Here is a 20,891-nt window from a genome sequence, read left to right as displayed (position 1 = left end):
ACTGGGGGCGATCACAGGAGCAGCAAAACTGGGGTTCGATTTAGGGCTCAGAGCCGGAGAGCCCCTGCGCAGGGTCGGACGGGCAGCCCCCACCAGCCTCTGTTCATCGACACAGAGCCACTGAGGCGGCCGGTGAGCTGCCGTGGGACGGCGCATTAGAAAAAAAGGCCAAAAATTAACGAAACAACAAATTAAGCTGCTGCTGGGCCTCCTGGAAAATGTAGTCCCCCCGTTTAGATAGGAGAGGGCCAATCACCACTTCTCTCACCGCTGGGCCTGCTGGGAGTTGTGGTTCTTCTCGCCCCCAGCAGAGCAGTGGCCAAAGGCGGCGGGGCCGGGCAAGACTACACTTCCCACCGCGCACCGCTCTGCCGGCGCCCTCGCGCCCGTCGGCTGTAAACAAACAGGGCGGCGAGTGATGGCGGCGGCCGCGGGCGGTCCTGAGGTACCCTGAGCGTCGGCTGTCTGTCCGCCGGGGCTGCGGACGGGTGACGGCTCTGCCGGGCTCGGGCTGCGGCGCGGCGGACTCGTGGCGGCACACATGGATGACAGCAAGGTAAGGGCCTGGGGGGCCCACCTTGGAGCCGAAACTGAGGGCAGCCGGCGAGGCTCTTGGTGCAGGGAGCCTGCTGAAATCTCCTCTCGAAGGGCTCTGGTCGCTGCAGCCGCCAGGAAGGAGGGGTTGCCCCTTTCTTTTCCTTTGGTTGCAGCTCTTGGATGCTACTTCTGGTGTTTCCGTAGAGCCCCAGACGTGGGCTAGGGCAAGTCGAGAGACTAAAGGTTGCCCTGAGGGTTTGGTGACTCCATCCGAGATGCCATTTCTCTTGGGAGGGCTCTTCGCATTGCAGGTTGCTGTGTCAGGATGAGGTAAGCAGTATTTATACCTCATGTTGTAGCCGCTGCGGTCTTATACCTTGAGCCATCGTGTCCCTGAAATCTCCTAAAAATTCCACTGAGTCATGCTTTCCTCCTTGTTGAGGGAGTTGGCCTGCCTAATTGGAGTGTTGTCTGTGAACTGAACAACTATGAAAGGAATTTCCCCGTAAGAACAGAGACAACTAAATTTCATTAGTAGTGAAGTAACCATTCTGTAGCTACCTGAACACAAGTTCAGTGTTTTCCTTTGTCTGCATGACATAATTAACTTAGAATTGAGCTTGCATGCTGTAATGTTTTCCTTAATTCATTGTGCACTTTAATTTAGCCTTATCTGGTTTAGGAGAGCATTAGAAAAATGGTTCTTGTTAACATATTCTTTTAATTGGAAAGAAATAGTAAGAAAGGGAGAGGTAGAATAGCTGAACATCAGATCTAGAAAAATTTCATGTTTCAGTTCTGAAGGATGTTCTTAAATTATGCACACAAAAAAAATCCAAACCAAACCCAAAATATGACCTTCTTTTCTGCTGTAGACCTTACTTGAAACTAAGGCTTGTTCGGGTACTGGTCTCACTTCTTGCTGTGGTTTGAGCTATTGATTGTGTAAGGGAAAGAGTTTAGTGATGTAGCTGTTCCTTGGCAATTAATTCCTGTTAAAACAACACTTGTGCACCTCTGAAGTATTTAAATACAGGAAAAAGGAGGAACTCTTATAGTAGTTTCAATGTTTATAGGTGAAATTACTTTGTTAGTTTGGAATACTACATATAACTTATTTATTATATACATTGGGAAGCAGAGAGTTTGAACTAGGGTAAGAAGTATTTTGCATATTTTTGTTAGCTGATAACTCTAGTTGGAAACCATTAAAATAAAGTTTTATATAGGTAACTGGAATCTTTTGTATTAATTTTGGAAGTTTTTATAGGGAATGCTCTGGCAATACTTATTTGGGTAATTAACTTTTCAGTTTATAGCTAGAAATGAGAAATAAAAAAGGTTTTAACATCAGATTACTTTTGTTATTCTAGTGAAATTAAAACCAAGCAAACAAAAACCAAACCACCACCAAAACCTATTGAGTTTACCCTCTATTATTACAAATATTCTTGCCTTGTATGGAAAAGATAGCTTTAGTTTTTAAAAAGTTTAGATGAAATGTATTTTTCTTCAAAAATAAATTGAACTGAACCAAATGATTAGGTTGAGCTTTAAGAAAAAAGTGCATTTTGGAGACAAATATATTTTAAATGTTATTTTTTAATTTAAAGTGGGATTTGGGGAGGAAAAATGTATAGTGCATCATTCTTAATATTAGCAATGGAGTGTAGTAACTGATTACTTTTTTTGAAGGGGAATGAAAATTCAATGAAATGCACCCAACAGTATTTTTAAAAGCCTTATTAGTTCAAGGCAGATACTTACATGTGTTGGATATATAAAGGAAGGCTTAGGAAAACCTTTTGTTACCCAGTTCTGATGACAATAGACAGGTCCATTCTTCAGATTTTTGAGAGAGCAGATCTCAATCTCACCTTCTCAATTTTGAAGGGATTGGTTCTTGGTTGTTGACTTTCTTTTGCTTGTAAATAAATTCCTGCATCCTCTAAATGAAGAAGCAAATTCCTTTAATCTTGTAAAAGAGGCAGTGGCTGTTTAAAGCCAGGTCACCAGCTCAGATTGTTTGCTGTTCTTCAGGCTGGTTCCAGGGGCTTAGGCAAGGATGTTGGTCTTGAAGTCTGACTTTTTCTAAACTTCCACAAAATTGCAATGTGTGAAGTGAAAGAAGAGCCTTCAAATAGGTAAGCTCAGCGTGTTTTTAGGTGTTAACTGAGTTTGAAAAAGCAAGCCCTCAGATAAACTGTTTATATGGGGCATTTACATTTATGGATTGAGCATCTGTTGATGCCTTGCTCTGGTGTTCATACATCTTTTCCATTTTAAGGGAGTACTTGGTGTTAGAGCAGGGGAAGGTCCACTGCAAAAGGCTGCACGCAAGGAGTTGCATTGCTTTCTACAAGCTTACCTTTGAAACATCAAATACTCCGTCATGTCTGGTCCTGAGTCATAATTATGGGGATACAGATGTCCCTTGGAGGAAGTGTGGGAGCAAGGCAGATGTGCTTCAAATAGAGAGCCTGATGAGTCTTCATCCATGAGATGTCTTATAGCAGGTGTCTGCCTGTGGCCCTTGCTGTTGTGTGTGACAAGGATCACAGAGAGAGTGATCTCCCTGGCAATCCTGGAGTCTACTCTGGGTTATACTTTGAATGCCACAGCAGGGACTGAGAGCTAGTGTGGAGTGACTTCAGCTGTTAAGGAGGTGAGCCACTAAGTTTTCATCCTGCAGAGCTTTTTCAGAATATGTAGATTTGCAATGTGCTGGAGAAATTTTCCACCCAGGATCATATCTGAATATAAAGCATTCTCACTGCTGCTTGCTTGGCAAAATAAAACCTTTGGTTATAATTTTATATGAGCAATTTTAAGTCATTAGATGTTTTAAGAAGGTGCTACTTGGCATTGCTCAGATGGCACGTCTTCTCATATTTTCAATGAATGAGTAAAATGGATGAGCTTAAACCCTATAAAATAGCTAGAGCAGTTTTATTTCATTGTTACAATGAACTAGGAGGCTATACGTGGTAGAGTTAGCTGACCATCCTTGTGTCTGTTCTGAGCTCTAAGAGAGACAAGTTTAAAGAAGTGCCTGGCTTCTGTTAGTGTGAACTGGCAGAATGTGTACTGCACGTTGGTGGACATGCTTCCATGGGTAGGCTGTAGGTCCTTCCGTGGGAGAAGAGGAGGACTCTCACCTCTTGAGCAGGAAGGTGGTATCTGGTTGATTGCTGCCCTGAACCTTAATCTTTACTTCTGGGTGCCTGTGTAACACCTTATGAAAACACTTGATATTTATTCCTAGCTTATGCTTTTTTAATTGCAGCAAAGACAGTCTTTATACATTTGTACAAAAGATTACATTCTTAGTGCGTTAATCACTTTGTATCATTAGGGTTTTAAGATAGATGTCTCTTGACATACCAGCTTAAGACAAAGTGTTTGCTCACTAAATAATGTCTTACATTTTTGGATCGTTATGGGAAGCATTTTGTCTGCTAGTGAAAGTTAAATCTATGTTAAGCATATGAAATGTCATGCAATGGAGGAATAACAAGCATACTTTCCAGCTGAGTTCTGTACTGCTGCTGTAAATGGTATGCTTTGAATTGGAAGATCAGAAAACTTTGTCTTTATTAGCAGACTTGTGACTAACTTCATTTGCTTTCTGATTTTGAGAAAATGTTTGCCAGCGTGAATATATTCCTCTCCCCTCTACTGTAATGCAGCACTTAGGTTTTATTTCTTACTAATAATTTTTACAGTTTTATGTAAATTCTGTATATGGTCATCAGCTCCATGTTAAATTAAATTCTGCACACCTGTACCTTCAGCTGCTAATGCAATGAAGAGTCCACTTAAGATGATTCTTTGAGCTGGATCTCGACTACTGTTTGGTAGAACTGCTGATTTATTGGTGAATGAACTCTGAGCTGCTGGAAAATGCTGAACTGGTCAATGTGATCAGCGTTGCTTTGACACTTCAGATAGTGTTGTTTTAATCTGCCGAATTGTTTAAAACCTGCAGATGTCACAATGAGGCCCCTTTATCAAAATCTTCGATCCGAGGGGCTCAGTTCCCCAGAGTTGTGAGTGCTAGTAACTGTATTATGTATGCATCTCCTTCCTAAGGAGGACTCTCTGTCGTGCATTCTGGAAGTGCTTTTGTAGCTGCTGCATCCTTCTAATAAAAAAATCCAGAAATGTGAGAGATTTTCTATGTCAGGTCAAGTAATTGCAGCTATTTCCAATTCCAGGTCACATAACTTTGTGGTTGAACACTGATGGCAGATAAGAATTAGGTTTTGATCTGGGTACTGTATTAAAAAGAAAATCTTAGAATCATAGAGTATTCTGAGTTGGAAAGGACCCATCAGGATCATCCACTCCAACTCCTGGCCCTGCGCAGGACACCCCAAGAATCACACCATGTACCTTGGGGAAAGAATTATGTTTTTCCATTTTCTGAAGTCTGAGCGAACTGAAGTGGGGCTTGGTCATACATCTAACTAATGCATGTAATTACTAATATTTCTATGTCAAATTTTATAATTGATGTTGTTCTGGGTCTTGATTGCTTATGACTCATGACTCTGGAAAAAAACCCAGATTCCTACTGCTGAACGCTAATAGATCACATCCCTTTATAAACTCCAGAGGAATACAAAGGGACAGAAAATGTTTGCCTGCTTTTTTCTTGGTCTGTTGCCATGTTCAACATCAACTATCACTTCTGCTTTGTCTTCTTTCTGTCACATCAGCATAGCAACTGAGTAGGCAAACATGACTTGGAAGCCAGGGGGATATGGTAATGTTGGATGGGGGCAAAGGATTTCCCAGGCCTTTTTTTCTCCGGCTGGGTTGCTTAAGATTACAGCAGGAGCTTTTAAATATTGATAAGGGAAAAGTGATGATGATGATGCAGGATTTGATTAAATGGCTTACCAAACCAACTTTGCAGTGTGATGCTTAATTGTATGGTGAACTCCAGGAGCCATAAAGACAGTACGAGTTCTTTAGGGATGGTGTGAAGTCAGATTATTAGGGTCAAAAACCCAAAAGGTACAAGCCTTTTTCCTATCATAAGAGAGCTTGTGTGCAGGATTACTGCAGTGATAAAAGATCTTGGAGAGAGAGCAATTAGTACACCAGTCTGTAGAAAGCTCTCTGGAGTAACTAAAGGGAAAGCAATTAATTGGTAATGGTGGATCCAGGATGCATTTGCAATGTGCTAAGCAGTCTTTAACTTGCTGTGTGTGAGAAACAGGGTGGTGGGAACTATTCACCTGCCTGACATTGTGGTGAAAGGGCATGGCCGTGACTGCTCCTGTGCTGGACTAAGACTCGAGTTATTTTGTTCATACAACAGTGTGGGGTGTGCTGGGGCTCCAGCCTTAAAAGCTAGCTCACTCTACTTCTAGAGGGTCAGAACTCAGTGGCAAAGGTTTTTTAAGAGAGCTGGAGTGTACCTCTCTACAAGACCTTATCTAGCTCTTGAATTCAAAGATTTACTTTGAACTACCTTGCACTGGCACAGAAAAGCCTCAGGTGCTGAAAGTCTTCAAGAATTGAAGTACTTGGTGGAGTGAGTGGATTATTCAAACTGTATTCAGCTGTTATAGTGTAAAAGAGCTTGATTTGTTTTCTTTGCTCTTCTGAATGTATTGTGTTTGTTTCATTATCATAGATGTCCATTAAGTACTTTCTGTTCCTTCATTTGCTTATGGTAGCTAGCTACTCCTGAATAAATTAGGAGAGGCAATACAGAGAGGGTAGGATTATGTTGGCATGTGATTGTTGTCTCACTTTCCAAAGAAAGAATAGGCTGAATTGTATAGTCCTTTTTTTTTTCTCTTCATTCTAGCAGATCAATTCACCCTAGTGAATTGCTTTTATTACAGCCTGCTAAGTTTGTAGAACAAGTGACTTCTTTGAATATTGAAAATTATTTATTTTGTACCATTACACAGTAAAAGTGCCTTTTTTTTATTTTGAACTCTGATATTTTGAACACTGCCTATTAGAAAAAGTCCTGTCTGTATACAGTATGGTGAAATACTAAGCAGCAGTGAAATTCTTCTATGCAGGTGTGTGTGTGTGTTAATTGTGTTTCTCCACACCCCCTCCATTCAAACAGTGTGGTCAGAATGCAAATAAAGAGAAATCCTCACTTCAGAGGGGAGCTGGGGTGTGTGGCTGATGTAATGCTTACAGTGTGATACTACCCAATGACCAGTGAAGTAAGCTTCAGAGCCTATTTAAAACTTTCTTGTGCTATGCTCCCGTGCTAAGAGTAAAATATTTGGGTGGGGAAGCATAGAGTAAACACAGAGGAAACTATTCCTTTTTTAAAAAATTTATTTTAATTGTAGCAAGAGAAGCTTTCAGACCTCTTAAAAAGGAGGCACAAAGAAGAGGGGAAAATGACTGCAAAATCTGCATTCCGTAGGGCAAGAAACTAGGGAGTTCTGTTTCTGGAAGGGAGACCTAAATTAGGTACAGGGAGAGTTGAACACTGATAGGTTGCATGAGGAGACTCACACCAGGCTGTGTAATAACGTTTCGAAGGCCATCATGGCCAGAGTGGTTTGGTACTGATGGAGCAGAGGTAGCAGAAGTAGGACCTGGTGTGACTGAGTAAAACTCCTCAGAAGATTCCTCTGAAAGAAACATGGCCTGAGTAAGCTCAGATGGCTAGTGAATAATTCTGACAAGCTTCATCTTTGGAGTGGGCTGAAACTGTTGATTGCAGCAGAACTAAGTTTTGGATTACATTGATTATACTTTTTTCCAAAATAAAATGTTAAACTGCATAGTATAATATTTCTAGATAATATAATTTTTCTAATATTTCTGGCAAGTACTAGAGCATGAGTTGTTAGTGATATTAAACTTGATTTCACTACAAGTTGACTATGCTTCCTCAATGTCCCAGATACCCTCCTAGATATCTGAAATATTGTATCTAGTTCTGGCCTCCTCTGTACAAGAGAGAAATGGAGACACTGGAGAGAGTCCAGCAAAAGGCCTTTAAGATGATGAAGATACTGGAGCATCTCTCCTGTGAAGAAAGGCTGAAAAGGCCACGACCATCTGTCCTGGAGAGGAGAAGGCTCAGGGGATCTCATCAATGTGTACAAATACCTGAAAGGGAGGGTATAAAGGAGGTGGAGACAGGCTTTCTTCAGTGGTACACAAGTGGGACCAGAGGCAGTGGGTACAAACTGCAACACAGGAGGGTCCATCTGCACATAAGGAAATGTTTGGGTTTTTTTACTATGAGGATGACTGAGCACTGGCATGGGTGGCCCAGAGGGATTGTGGAGTCTCCCTTCTTAGAGATATTTAAAAGACATCTGGACATGGTCCTGGGCAGCTAGCCCCAGCTGGCCCTGCTTGAGCTGGAGTGGTTGGTCCAGATGACCTCCAGAGGTCCTTGCCAACCTCAGCCATCTTGTGGAGCTCCAAATCAGATTAGTAGCATTTAGAACAGGACTGCCTAAGCACTTACTTCACTGTGAAATCATATCCCTCTCTTTTGTTTTTAATGCCGTTACTGAAAACTTCATACATCAGCATTCATATTTTCTCTGTTGCTCCAGAATCAGTGAATGTGTATGCAAGATTTTATACTTGAGACACCGAGTAGTTGCAATCATGTGGTAACAGCATTACCTTTGCAGAACAGGATCTTTATTGTGCCCTTCTTTTCCAGGTGGTTGGAGGCAAAGTAAAGAAACCAGGCAAACGAGGTCGTAAACCAGCCAAAATAGATCTGAAGGCAAAACTTGAAAGAAGTCGTCAGAGTGCAAGAGAGTGCAGGGCCAGGAAGAAGCTGAGGTACCAGTACCTGGAGGAACTGGTTTCAAGCAGAGAGCGAGCCATCTGCGCTCTCAGAGAAGAGCTTGAAATGGTAAGAAACTATCATTGAACCTAATCCTCAGTATTATTTGGGACCTATGCTCATGAACATTTTTTCTCAAAATCATGGTGACTGACAGTGGCATTTGGCTAGCCAGAAGGTATCAAAACATCAGATGCATCCAGCTGTTTGCCTTCTTCGGTGTGTAGAATATGAATTTCATGTCACAAGTTATCTGCTGGTTTTGAACAAGAAGCAAGCAAAGAAAGTGCCATTGCATTTGAGTCTATTGTCTTTGAAATATTTGTTTTGAGTAACCTTTGGCAGATGTAGAAACAGGTAGATGTTCCCTTGGGGGAACATACATACACAGCGTGTCATTGCTTCTCTGCTGGGGAAGTTGATTCTTGCAGCATGCTCTCTGTAGAGATGGTTGCACAGCTGTCCTGTTTTCTAGCACATGTAAGATGGGTGTCTTGGCCAAATAAGCAGTGTTAACCAAAGAGAGTGTTTCATTTGGAAATCAGGCACAGCTCCTCAGTGGTATTGAGGTGCTATTGAAATTTCACTGGAGCTGAGGGTATTGCCTTGACCTGGCTTTAGGTTTTTTTGAGTAGGCAGGGCTAATCAGCACAAGTTTTAATCAGTTTTAATCAGGTTTAAGATCAGGTGAAAAGTCAGCCAGCTGCCCACAGGTTTTTTGATGTGCTTCTGGGTTTGGCAGTGAAGAATTTAAGATGAGGAAGCTAGGAATAAGGCACATGTGCTGCAACTGTGCCTTGCACAATCAGAAAGGACCTCTTAATAGTCCATCAGCTGCACAGTCATGTGAAATATTTGTTTTTAATAGGCCATGAACTGGAACGGTATTCTTGCATGTCAGCAGCAAGAAATTGCACAAAGTGTTCCATGTTGTTTAATAATTACAGTATTCTGTCCAGTATGGCCACTGAGTAGCAGTTTATTGATTGAAACAGGATTTACTGAGGCCAGGTATGCAACCATGGACACGTGCTTAGCTCATTAGTGCTCTGCAGTTTCATAAGAGGCTTCAGCTCAGTAAATTCAGACTTTAAATGAATATACCGGAAGGTAAAGATTAGAGCTCTGTTTTGTCTGCTAATGTGATCCTGGCAGTTTACTAATGCCTAATGTGTTTGCATATTTCAGTACAAGCAGTGGTGCATGGCAATGGACCAAGGGAAAATCCCCTCTGAAATAAAAGCCCTGCTAACTGGAGAGGAGCAAGGCAAAGCACAGCAGAACTCAACCAAACTTGCTAAGGCTGGGAAGACGGAAGCAAACAGCAGCAATCCCTGTAAGTATCCAGCCTATGCTTAATTCCTGATTTTTTTTACATCTTTTGTGGTGTAGGAGGATGGCTGTGGTGTAGGAAGAAACATAAGGATGTGCTTTTGGGCACAAATAGTTGATCGAAGCAAAGAGGTTTGTGGGTGGTACAAAGACTCTGTGTAATGTTTACATGGACAACATATATACTACACTAGGTAGGAAGCTGGGCAGTTATTTTAAAAGAAGACTCAATCTTTGTGTTTCACTAAGGCCCGTGAAGACCTGAGACCTTAATCTTTTACAGCATTTTCTGTTTTCTTAATGCGAGGTGAATGGAGCACATAAAACGTAATTGAATTTTAAAAACTCCGTCAAAAAACCAGTATTCTGGCCGTAAGCACTCTGGAGTGAGAAATGCTGGACTTGGCGTTTCCTATGGAGTCTTCTTTCTGACTCATTTGTGCATGTCCAGGGAATGAAATAAGGTTATTCCAGGAATCGGAAGGTGAAAAGATCATGTGATATAAAGTCATATTCCTGATATGTTTATGCAAAGGGAGAGAGTTAAGATGTAGCAAAGGGCAATTCGATATCTTACTACTTCTAATTTTGTAATATTTCATGCTACAGGCTAGATTACACTCTACTGAAATTTTTTTAAAAATAGGAATTCCTAGCTTTATGTTTGAAAGAATCAACATGAAAATCACATTTTTAACCATAACAGTCTTCCCCTGTGATGCATCACTGACAGGAGGCCAATGCAGAACCTTCCACACTGCAGCAGAGATACCTCGGTAACTCACAGAAGAATGCTGTTTTGAGAAGTGGATGCATCCCCAGATGCAGGGGCAAGGATCCCAGTCTGCTGTCTTCTCTTTGCTCCTCCCCACATGAAACTCTTTGATGGTGTTCCTAAGGCTGTGTGGAGTGGGGCTTTTGGGGTAGTAGGTGTTTGTGTAAGTGGAGCATTGTTCTTTCTTTTGCTACACCACGCTCCCCAAATAGAGCTATGGCAGCTTTTGGGAATTCCTGTTACGAAATGGGGGCTGCTTTTATATCAGAGCCCAGAATTAGACTGGTTTTGGTTTTGGTAGTTATGTGGTTGTTAACCACTGTGGGAGTCTGGGAGGTTCTGTAAAGTAAAAGCAAGAGAAGGATCTCATAACAACTTTGCTAAAGCCAAACAGAGTACTGTAGGTCGGGGAGAAGGAAATGAATCAAAAGCTTTCAGTAAGAAGGTTTATAGTGATGTAATTTGTAACCTAAATGAAGATGTTGCTCTCAGCATCCTTCTGTAATCCAGCATGTCCTATATGTGATAGGGATTCTTCAAGAGAGGTACTAGATATATTTCCTTCTTCTGCCCATACTTCTTTCACTGAGTATATTTTCTACCTCCCATGCTTCTGGTAGGATAGTCAAAGCATGTCCCTGCATCTTGCTTCCAGACATTCCCTCTCACCCATTGGGCCCTATCTTTCTGTAGCTCCCTACATTTTGGGCCCTAGTACTTTCCTGGACAGCAACTTAAAATGGGTTCTGCTGCATTGTCCTGGTTTCCCAGACAAAGATAATGCCAAGAACTGGTAGCAAGGAAACCAAGTGGCATCAGTTTTATAAGAAAGGTAATGGCAAAACTCTCGTGGGCTGATTTACTCATACTGGTTATTTACAGATAACCTGTCACTTTCTTCAGACTGCTCTTTCTCCTGGATATGCTTTTTGTATTCATATGATGTGACATGGAGAGTGGAGCTCTCTGGATTTTCAGTGGGGGTTTGGCTTGCTTATTCTGTTTTGTTTATGGCAGTGTCTTTCTCTGTATTTTATGAAATGCATGGAACATTTTTTAATCTTATGTTTTCTTCATTATTTCATAGAATAAATATTACAATGAATGACTTTGCTAGACTGAATGTTGCCTTCTTTTTATTGAACTAATTGGGTCTGTTTAGTGTTACCTCAATTCAAGATGAGTTGAAAGCACTGAAAATAATTTCAATGTACAGCACAATTGTTTTCAGAATTCCACTCTAAGCACTTATATATTGAACCTTAAGGCATGGTTTTAAGTTTATTCTTTAGACCCTCCAAGCATGCACTTAGTTAAAAATTGCTATAAATGTTGCACAGATACAGGAAACTATTATGAAAGGTTAAGTAATACTGAAGTAGAGATGGGGAGGATATGGGGGTTCAGGTTGTGTTGTCCATGTCCTGACCCCGGTCATCCACCCCGTGTGTTTGAAGTTTGGAACTGCAGTTTGTCCTGAAAGAGCAATAAAGCCAGCATGTAAGTTTGGGGATTTTTGTCTGTATTGAATGCTTGCATGGCCATTTTATGGAGGAAGAAAAATCCTAGGCCAAATGTTCAGAACTATACTCTGTGAACCTTGTAGCTGGATTTTGTAACATGATCATACCAGAAGTGTAATGTATTACTTTGGGCTAGAGTTAGTCTTGCATAGTCTACTTTCAGATGTAAACAATGTATTGTACTTAAACATATATTTCAAATTTTATGTGTATGCTTTAAGTGTCTTTCTGAATCAGGAATGTAGAAAACATGCACGGGAGTTATGGTACGTGACAAGAACAGGTCCACTCAGCACTAGGTAATGTGACAGACTCAGCTCTGATCTTGCCAGAAATACCCTGTTTGTTTTCTTCCCTCTTTCCGTGTTTCACCAAACAAGAAGCCTCTCAGCAGAAAGTTTTATTTTCTGAAGGAGACAGTGAGTTGGAATTTCTCAATGTGATGGGCAACAATTTTTTTTCTGTTCCCCATCATGATGGCTTCTGCTTCTTGGCTTAATCAGCAGTTGACATTACAGGATTGTGTTTGGCAAGCCTGAGTCCAGCTCTGTGGCACAGATAGTGCCACATCCATGTTCTAACAGGTTTTTTGTACTTCATGCAGATAGACGAGGCATGTTACAGCCTGCATCATCTTCAGTGGTTTTGTTGTTTGTCCTCCATGCAAAAATATGAGACTCATAGTTGCAGGCTCTAACTGTAGTTTTTCAATCTGCTCTTAGATACTGTAGTTTATTACAAAATGTAGGATTCCTAGCAGCAATCATTAAAGTTCCATGGCTTCCATCATGTGACAGATCGTGCTGTGTTATGAATTTTTTGGCCTTAGCTGGATCTCCGGGAGCCCTTCATTTTGGAGCTTGAAGTTTAGCAGTTCCTCTTGAAAACTAACAAATGTTTGTGGTTCATGTTCGTTTGCTACTCTAATGCTTACAGTCTTCATCCACATTGATGTGGCTCCTCAAAGTGATAACAACCAAGTCCTCTGACTAGGAGTCTCATCTAGTACCCTAAATAATGAAGGATGGTATAGTCTTATCCTCTCCTTGTGCAAAACGGGCACAGCCTTTCTCACATTTCTGCTGCAGTTAGTGAGCACAGCTGGTTCTCTCTCACACGTACTGAAGGAAGGAAATGAGCCTGGAAATGCTTCATTTTCCTACTTCCTGTGGAAATCTAATGCTCAGCTAGAGCCATTTGCCCAGCTAAAGGTGGGTATCTCTTGGAAACTATGCAGTCTCCAGAAAAGGTTGTCTACTATTTGGTGTTTACAACAACACTAGAACTGTAATTACAGTTAAGTGTAATGAGACTGAACTCAGTTGATGATGATGAAGTAAGCACTGTAAGGATGTACTAGATAGTGGCAGCTTCACAAGAAAAACATGCATTAAGTCTTCTTTTTATATGCTTCGTGCATAGAATCCTGAACAGTGAAGTGGATACATTTAATTGACTTGTCACTTAGCTGAGAACATTTTGAAATTGTGTGTAAAAAAAAAAAAAAAAAAAAAATCAAAGTCTGCTTTCATGATCTGATAAGTGTTTGTCAAAAAATCAGTATTCTGTTAAGTGTTTTGCAAAGACTATTTTAACTTAGAGGTTTGGTTTTTTTAATGTATTACACAAATTTCAGAAAGCTTTTTCTTGTCAGCTGAAACCTGGCTAACTTTGAGAAAGTGCCTGTAACTGTTTTTTCTTTTTTTTCCTTTTTACATTTTAGGGTGAAGATTAATCTACATCAATAATGAATCTAGTTTTTCCTGGAATCCCATGAAGAGGTGGAGAAGATTTGGGATCATAGTTCCAGTTCCTACTGTCCAAGAAATTGTAATCTCTACAGTTACCTATAAAATTACTGTCAATATAAGAACCAAATTTTTGAGACTAATCTCAAAATGCAGAGAAATCAGAGCAAAGCTGAAATAAGAACTGTAGTCCTCTTCATGAGTTGCAGCATGAGTGACAGATGATCAGCTGTTGCAGGCAAGCAAGGCAAAATACATACCAGTTTGTGAGTTACTGCTGCTAGTGCCATTGGGCATTAATTTCTCTGTTAATAACTGAGTTTCTTATATGACTCTGTTGTGAATTTGTGAGAGAAAACAAACTTCTAATCCACAGTAAAATCTGAGGTATCACATACAGAATAGCACATTGGGGAACTAAAATTCAGCTGATGCTGTATTTATGGAAAGTAAAGATTTGTGTGTGTAGATATATTATGGCCTTCCAGTACCTGAAGGGAGCCTACAAGAAAGATAGAGAAAGGCTATTTACAAAGGTCTGTGGTGGCAAGACAAGAGGGAATGGCTTCAAACTGAGAGGGTAGGTTTAGATTAGATATTAGGAAAAAATTCTTTACTGTAAAGGTGATGAGGCACTGGCACAGGTTGTCCAGAGAAGTTGTGGATGCCCCATCCCTGGATGTGTTCAAGACCAGGTTGGGTGGGTATCTGAGCAATATTTAAATTGCAATTAGAAAACGTTGTCATTGTTCAGCTAATGATTTTCGTCAGGACTTCATGATAAAAAAAACAATTTAAAGAACCTAAACAACTGATTTTCAGTTTCTTTTTTTCCTCTATAAAAAGCACTTGGAAGGCAGAATTTTGCTTTTATAAAAAGTACAGGATTAACTCTGCTTTTTTGGGTATCTGCGTTAACTCACAACTGGCTTAATCAATGCTACTAACATTGATTGCTGCTTCAAGCAATTCTTGTGTATGATCTCTATATGTTTGGGTGGGTATTGGTGACATTCTTAACTATGCTGCAGCTGATAGGTGTTCTGTTGATGAAATAAATTTGTGAATAAAAGACTACAAGTGGGTTATAAAATGCGTTTTCATGAGACTGTATTCAGTGTGAATAGAAACAACTTGCCATGAGGGGTGACTTGTTTCCGTGCCTTCTTTCTCATGGCAGTGCAGAAAATACATTTTGGTCAAGTTTTATGGTGCTGGCGACAGCAATGCTCCATGTTCTTGGGATAGAGCATACCAGCAGTGGCCTCCAACCTCACCATTTCCTTATGTGGTATGCTGTGAATGCCTGCTGATGTAAGAACAATTCTTTCCTGCTCTATATCAAACACAGATCTGGCCGTGTTGCTAGGTCAGTGTTTTCTGTTTTGCATTTCTGGGCTTTTTCTTTCCTCTCCCATTTGAAATCCACTTTGCAGTATGCATTCCCTTTTTCCTGTGGGAAAAGTGTATTCTGTGAATCTCTTTTCTTCCCCAGGTGGCCTGGCAGCTATTTTCAAAAGTTGCCGGGGTTCCTTTTCCAGACAACTATATAAAAACATGAGTTACTCTGCTGTTTCTGCCTCTGCACACGCTCTGTACCACACCCACCAAATCATACTGAGTACCCTTTCTATGTTTCAAGCTCTCAGTAACATCAGTGTAAATACCCTTTCTGCACTCCAAGCTCTTAATAATATCATCATCCTCTGTAGCTCAGGACCCTCTTGTTTCTCAGCCGAGCGCAAGCAGAGCTGGTAGCAGCTCCCTCCAGAGTGTTTTTTGCTTGCTCAAGCATTTTTCTGATAAACTGTATGATGAGGAAGAAGGCAGCAGCATTAGCAGACAGCAGTGATGTTGTTCAGTTGTAGATGCTGGGCATATTCTTCCAGCATGTAGATGCTGGGAAACAGTTCTGCTCCTCCCAGACTGGTAAGTCGTCTTTAACTTGAAACACTGGGATTTAGATGACTCTGTTACTTGTATTTCTGTAAAATTCTAGGTTGCCTGGCATTTTCAGCAGTGACAGTGCTTTCAAACAAAGGGAGAAGTTTAGCTTAGGTTTACACACTTGAAACAGCCTATAGAATTAGGGGTGGGGATTAATTTTAAAAATTTTGGCCCAAAGTGATTTTATCTCATGAACATCACTGAGAAAAGGTTTCATCAAAGTAAATACAATAACAGTGTTGGTTTTCCATTTAAATCTGGGGTCCTGTCTGCAATCTTGGATAGCAAAAGGGGAAGGAGGTTTGCCTGGCTTTCTGATCAGCTGCTGACTCTTGTGACAAGTATTTGTGTAAACCTTCTCAAGGTGATGGCTCGGTCAGGGATGTATCAGTGTGAGCACTCACTTCAGCAAGGTGTGTTTCTCATTACTTTATTCTTAGGGTTTCTTGCCTTCTGAAATAAAATAGTAATTTTTTATTAGTAGTAACCAATGGAACCGAAGAGGATTGCTCTGGGTGTTTGAGAAGCAGCCAATTAACTACTTCCATTTTTTGAATTTACGTAATGTTTTTTTTTTCAGAAGCCGCTTAATGTTGTCATCATTTCAATCCAATCTACATTGTAATGGAGCTGATAATGTCTACACGTGCTGGCAGATAAAAAAGGCTGACTGACAGCTGAAGAACAATTATAAAGGTTGTCTGTTTTAATCCCTCTGCCAGGGACTACTTGTGGAATGAGCACAGTTGCAGTTCTGTGAATGTATTAATAAAAGAATGTAGGCAGAATGATGAATGACCTCTTGTGATTGCTTGCATTCACCTTGCATTTTTTTTCTGAATCATGTTCTTTGTATGAAATAAGGCATAGAAACAAAACAAATGTGCCTGTTATTAACACAGCTTTGTCTTGGTCTGTCAGAAATACTACCAACTGTGACTTTATCACCTGTTAACATGGATTAAAATGATTGTCTTTATTACTGTAAAACTTCTTTTCCCCTGTCCTTATTAGTATATACCTGTTTTCAGACATGAGGGAAAATTTTATAAAGTAACAATTTCAAGTTAATTAGAAAGGATGGAGACAAGTGCAGGGATTGTCAGCGATGCTTTTAAGTGCTAATTTCTTCCATGTGTGCCATTTTTCTATCGTGTGTGGTTTGGAGATCTACATGGAGGTGGTAAGAATAGAATGGAGGATCAATACTGATGTACTCCAGTTTTGTTTCTGTTATTGGGTGCTGACTGCTAGCCTTCCAAGGAGCATTGAGAGCTTTTGAGGACACAATTTTACTATAGCAAGGGGCAGGGAAGACTTAGTAGTGTTTCTCTTGCAGTGATTGGGCTACAAGAAAGAATCAACTGTGGTCGCCAGTGCTTGTCAGCAATTGCTTGTCCTGTGGGTAGTGACTTGGACCCCTGCAAACTCCTACCCTCCAAAGAAAAATAGAACTTGAGTTGCTTTTCGTTAAACAATTAATCCAATATTCCAAGATTCCAAGCTCTCCTCCTATCTGTATACCAGCTTTGCTTTCCTATTCAAGGTTTTTTGGGACAGAACTGTCATTTTAAATTGTTATTTTAATAATTGAAGATTAAAATACTGTTGCCTTCAACAGAGAGTGTTTCTGGTATTGCTGGGGCCACTGAAGCACTGTTTTCGTAAGATTGTTTTCCTTTGGCTTTGATTGGACTGCACCTATTTAGAGTCAGTTTTTTTTTCTCATCTGAAAGGCAGAAGCTTCTTAAACTGCTTCAATTTAATCACTTATAACCTTACACTTAAACCATACAGAAGTGCATAACTAGTGGTTTTAATTTTTGCACCAACATTTGGATGAAGAATGAATACATAGTACACTTGTTTTTTTCCTCATCTCATATTGTTAATATATTTGGTTGTGCTCTTCATACACTGAAATTAGAGAAATGTTTGCATGGTAAAGTCTCATGAGAAGGGATTCTGACTGTGTCACTCTAAAGCAAGTTGATCAGTTTGCGAAGTCTCAACAGTGGTTTCCTTTGAGCTTGTGATCTTTGCCTTATTCTTCCTTTTCCTTCACTCAGTATCCACTTTTCTTTCCTCTTTTATTCCCTGAACCCTGCTATGGGTAGGAGACAGCCAGGCTGTGGCTGATCTTTAGGGACACTTGCAGTTGACTGGTGGATAAGCGGGACATGTGCTGTCTGGCTGGTGTGCTGCTCTCAGAGTACAAAAAGAGTCTCTTTTGCTTTTCCCTGCAAGTAGATAGGTTATTCCACTCAGCCCTAGATTTGTTGATTGTCCAAATTGCATTGGCTTTATGACTTCCCTTTCAAACTGAGTTGGAATTGGTAAAGGGATCCATACGTTGCTGATGCAGGCTGCAGGTTCTCCAGAAAACCAGGCTGGTGATAAACAAGTCCCTAAATAAGCTTGGTGTACCCAAAAGTCTGAGAGATTCTTGGTTCTAGTTTTCCATTTTGGGTTGATTTTGACCAGAGTCCATCTAAGAGAGAAAACTTCCGTGTAATCAGAATGGTTGAAGAGTTTGGAGATTGCTCTGTAAAGCTGAAATCAGCTGCTCGCTTACACTGGGATTTCAAAATTTACATCTCTCTTATGTTGGTGGCTGAAAAACCTTTCTTTAAGGAGTTTTATACATGTAGGGTATGTAATAAATTTCTCAACAAAAGAAAAATCTGTGATTTTCTCAATTGGCACTTCTGAGATTTTCTATAGAATACTTAAGCTGATGAAGTGGTTTCTGAAAAAAATATTAGGTAAAACTAAATATATGACTGATAAAAGTCTAGTCAGGTGAGCTTGAAACTCTAGTATTCATTTTTTATGACTTTGGCTTGGAAATAGGAGCATTGCTACTAATTTCTTACACAGTCTCTGCCCCTATAATATTTGGAAAACTCTTATCATGTGCTATCAGTTTTAAAGGCCAGATTTTTACCAGCGGAAGATTGTGTATAATTAAATGAGAATATAAATTAAATGAGGATTGCAGCCTGTTTATATGAACTTTCCTGCTGCAAGTGTGCAACAGAAGGTTTGGCACTGTTCAGGTAATTCCTAAGGGATATTTGTGAATAGGATGTCCTAATCTAAGTTATGCTCTATGTTTCTTTTAAGCTAGTTGGTTGTTATTTGGAGTTAAAAGAGAAATAAAGGATGTTTTTAGGGAAATTTAGAAGAAAACCATCTTCTGAGAACTGAGGTGAGAATGCTACTGGTCTTGCAATCACAAAGCAATCACAGGGGAAAATATTGGATGTAAAGAACAAGTCATAGAGGGTGCTCTGTAAAGGATGAGAAATGCTCTTATTTCTAGATCAGCTTGGCAGGTGGGTGGTTGGGCTCTGTGAGGAGCTTTTCTCTGTACAGATCACTGTTTCTCTGTTCACCAAACAGTTTATCATAGATTCCATGCACACATTTTGCTTATACTACAAAAGCCACTGCAACATGTACATCCTTTACACCCTTGCAACTGCAGCAAATCCATGGAGAGTTTTCGTAGACCATTGAAAGGGGTCATATTCAATCAAAGACATTCCTCCTATGTCCTTTCCCAAGCAAAACCTCCATGATGGCACCAAATACCTGAATTACAATACTCAAAAGTGTTTACTAGTATGATTTTTTTTTTTTTTAGTGGAGGAAAGAGGTAATATTTCCCTTAAAGACAAATCTCCAGTGATTTGTTACCTGGATAGAAATTTCTTCTGACAGTTAACATGATCAACAAGTGGGAAGCAGTCTTTGAAGACACAACTAGGTAACTGTTTCAGAGTCTGTAAAAAGCAGATCAGCTCTCACATCAGTGCTGTGAGTTAATAAGGAAATCGGGGTACTCCTGCTGCATTTACAGCTAACTGGTAACTAATCTGAAATCTTGCTAACTCTGGATATCACTTAATCGTTTTCCTCCCTGTATTTGGATTGATACGGGAAGGGACTCTGTGAAGTCTGTATGGAAGTGGAGATAGTATAAGTCTCCAGGGCTGAAGAGAAGTGCTGTGATGCCTTTGGAAATAAGATGGCTAATTACACTCATCTGTTTGTGGTCTCTGCTGTCTAATTCTATGTGGCCTCAAAAAAATTCAAGTCCTTGATCAGTCCCTCCTCCCCAAACCATGGAAACAAAAGCATCTCTTGCTTTTACTTGTCTATGCAGAGAAAAAGTTAGTGTCTGGCCAGGCATGAAACAAGAACAAATTAAATTATTTGATGATGTAATATTTTTTTCTTTTTTGATTCCCCTGAAAATGTAGGACCAAATCGAGAGCTGGTGTAAAATGGTTGGGATGCTGAACACAAAGGAATTACTGCTGCCTTTGCCACTTAGAATTTTATCCAGGGACTGGCCTCATGAAAAAAATGAAAGAAGACTTTGTGTGTGTTAGCAGTAATGTAGAAAAAAGTCTGTTTTAGTCCAGGCTGCTCATCAGAAGGTGACATATAACAATCTTCCAGTAGGTATGTTATGTTTTACTAGATACTAGTTCAAGTAAAGCTTATGTAATTTGTAATGGTCTATTCCACAACACTTGCTAGGTTGAAGAGAGCCAATTAATAAAGACATATTAACTTACAGAACAACTTAGGGAGTTAACCCTTCCTTTTAGCATGTGGGTCTGGCTTTAATAAACCTCAAATCTGCTTTTTGTTCTTTTAAACGAGAGGGATCTGATGTTGGGAAAGGCTGAGCACTCAGAATTTCAGCTGAAATCAATGGTGTGTGTTCAACACCTTGGAAAACCAACTCCTAAATCAATGTCAGTTAATTCTGAAGTCAAACAGATTGAGTTGAGGAGACTGAAAAACTCAGGGGATTCTTAAGTGGGTATGTGGAAACTCTTAAGTCCAGTAATGGATGATAGCCACTTTGGTATCACCTCTGGGAGGCTGGGGGAAAAATAGATAAAATGTGTTTCTCTGTTTTTCATTAGCCCCCACCCCTTCAGCTGGAAGCTTTTAAAAGATGTTTAACCAAAAATCCAGTTTTCTGCTGAAATAAAAAGGGAGTGACGTAATTTGACAATTTGTAATAGTAATTCCCAACTGCAAATCACTTTTTAGCAAAAGTAAATGGCAGCGATGGAGTTTCCACTTAACATGTGTCTGCTTAATGGGAAAAAAGTTGTTCAATATTTGGCATGTATTGTGTTCTCACACAGAAAACATTCAAAACCAAGGGGCAGATGGGCTAGAGATCCAGGAGTCCTCTC

The 20,891-nt window shown here is 40.2% G+C and overlaps 1 protein-coding gene across 2 annotated transcripts; it reads left to right on the top strand.

The window, feature by feature from the left end:
• Nucleotides 1–395: 395 nt before the first annotated feature.
• CREBL2 (cAMP responsive element binding protein like 2) lies at nucleotides 396–12,177 on the top strand. Of its 2 annotated transcripts, none has more exons than XM_027666276.1 (4): nucleotides 396–556; nucleotides 8,213–8,410; nucleotides 9,530–9,677; nucleotides 10,380–12,177. In XM_027666276.1, exons 1-4 carry the CDS (start codon nucleotides 542–544, stop codon nucleotides 10,451–10,453), a joined length of 435 nt encoding a protein of 144 aa, XP_027522077.1. In that variant the 5' UTR covers nucleotides 396–541; the 3' UTR covers nucleotides 10,454–12,177. The 2 variants fall into 2 exon arrangements, with proteins under 2 accessions (XP_027522077.1, XP_027522078.1); XM_027666277.1 differs by having other exon boundaries at nucleotides 399–556; nucleotides 10,407–12,177.
• The last annotated feature ends 8,714 nt before the right edge of the window (nucleotides 12,178–20,891 follow it).

Source organism: Corapipo altera, unplaced genomic scaffold (genome assembly GCF_003945725.1).
Source record: "Corapipo altera isolate COAL_440 unplaced genomic scaffold, ASM394572v1 317, whole genome shotgun sequence".
Taxonomy (NCBI): domain Eukaryota; kingdom Metazoa; phylum Chordata; class Aves; order Passeriformes; family Pipridae; genus Corapipo; species Corapipo altera.
Note: the sequence above shows the minus strand (reverse complement) of the source record. Positions and strands in the feature narration are given on the sequence as shown.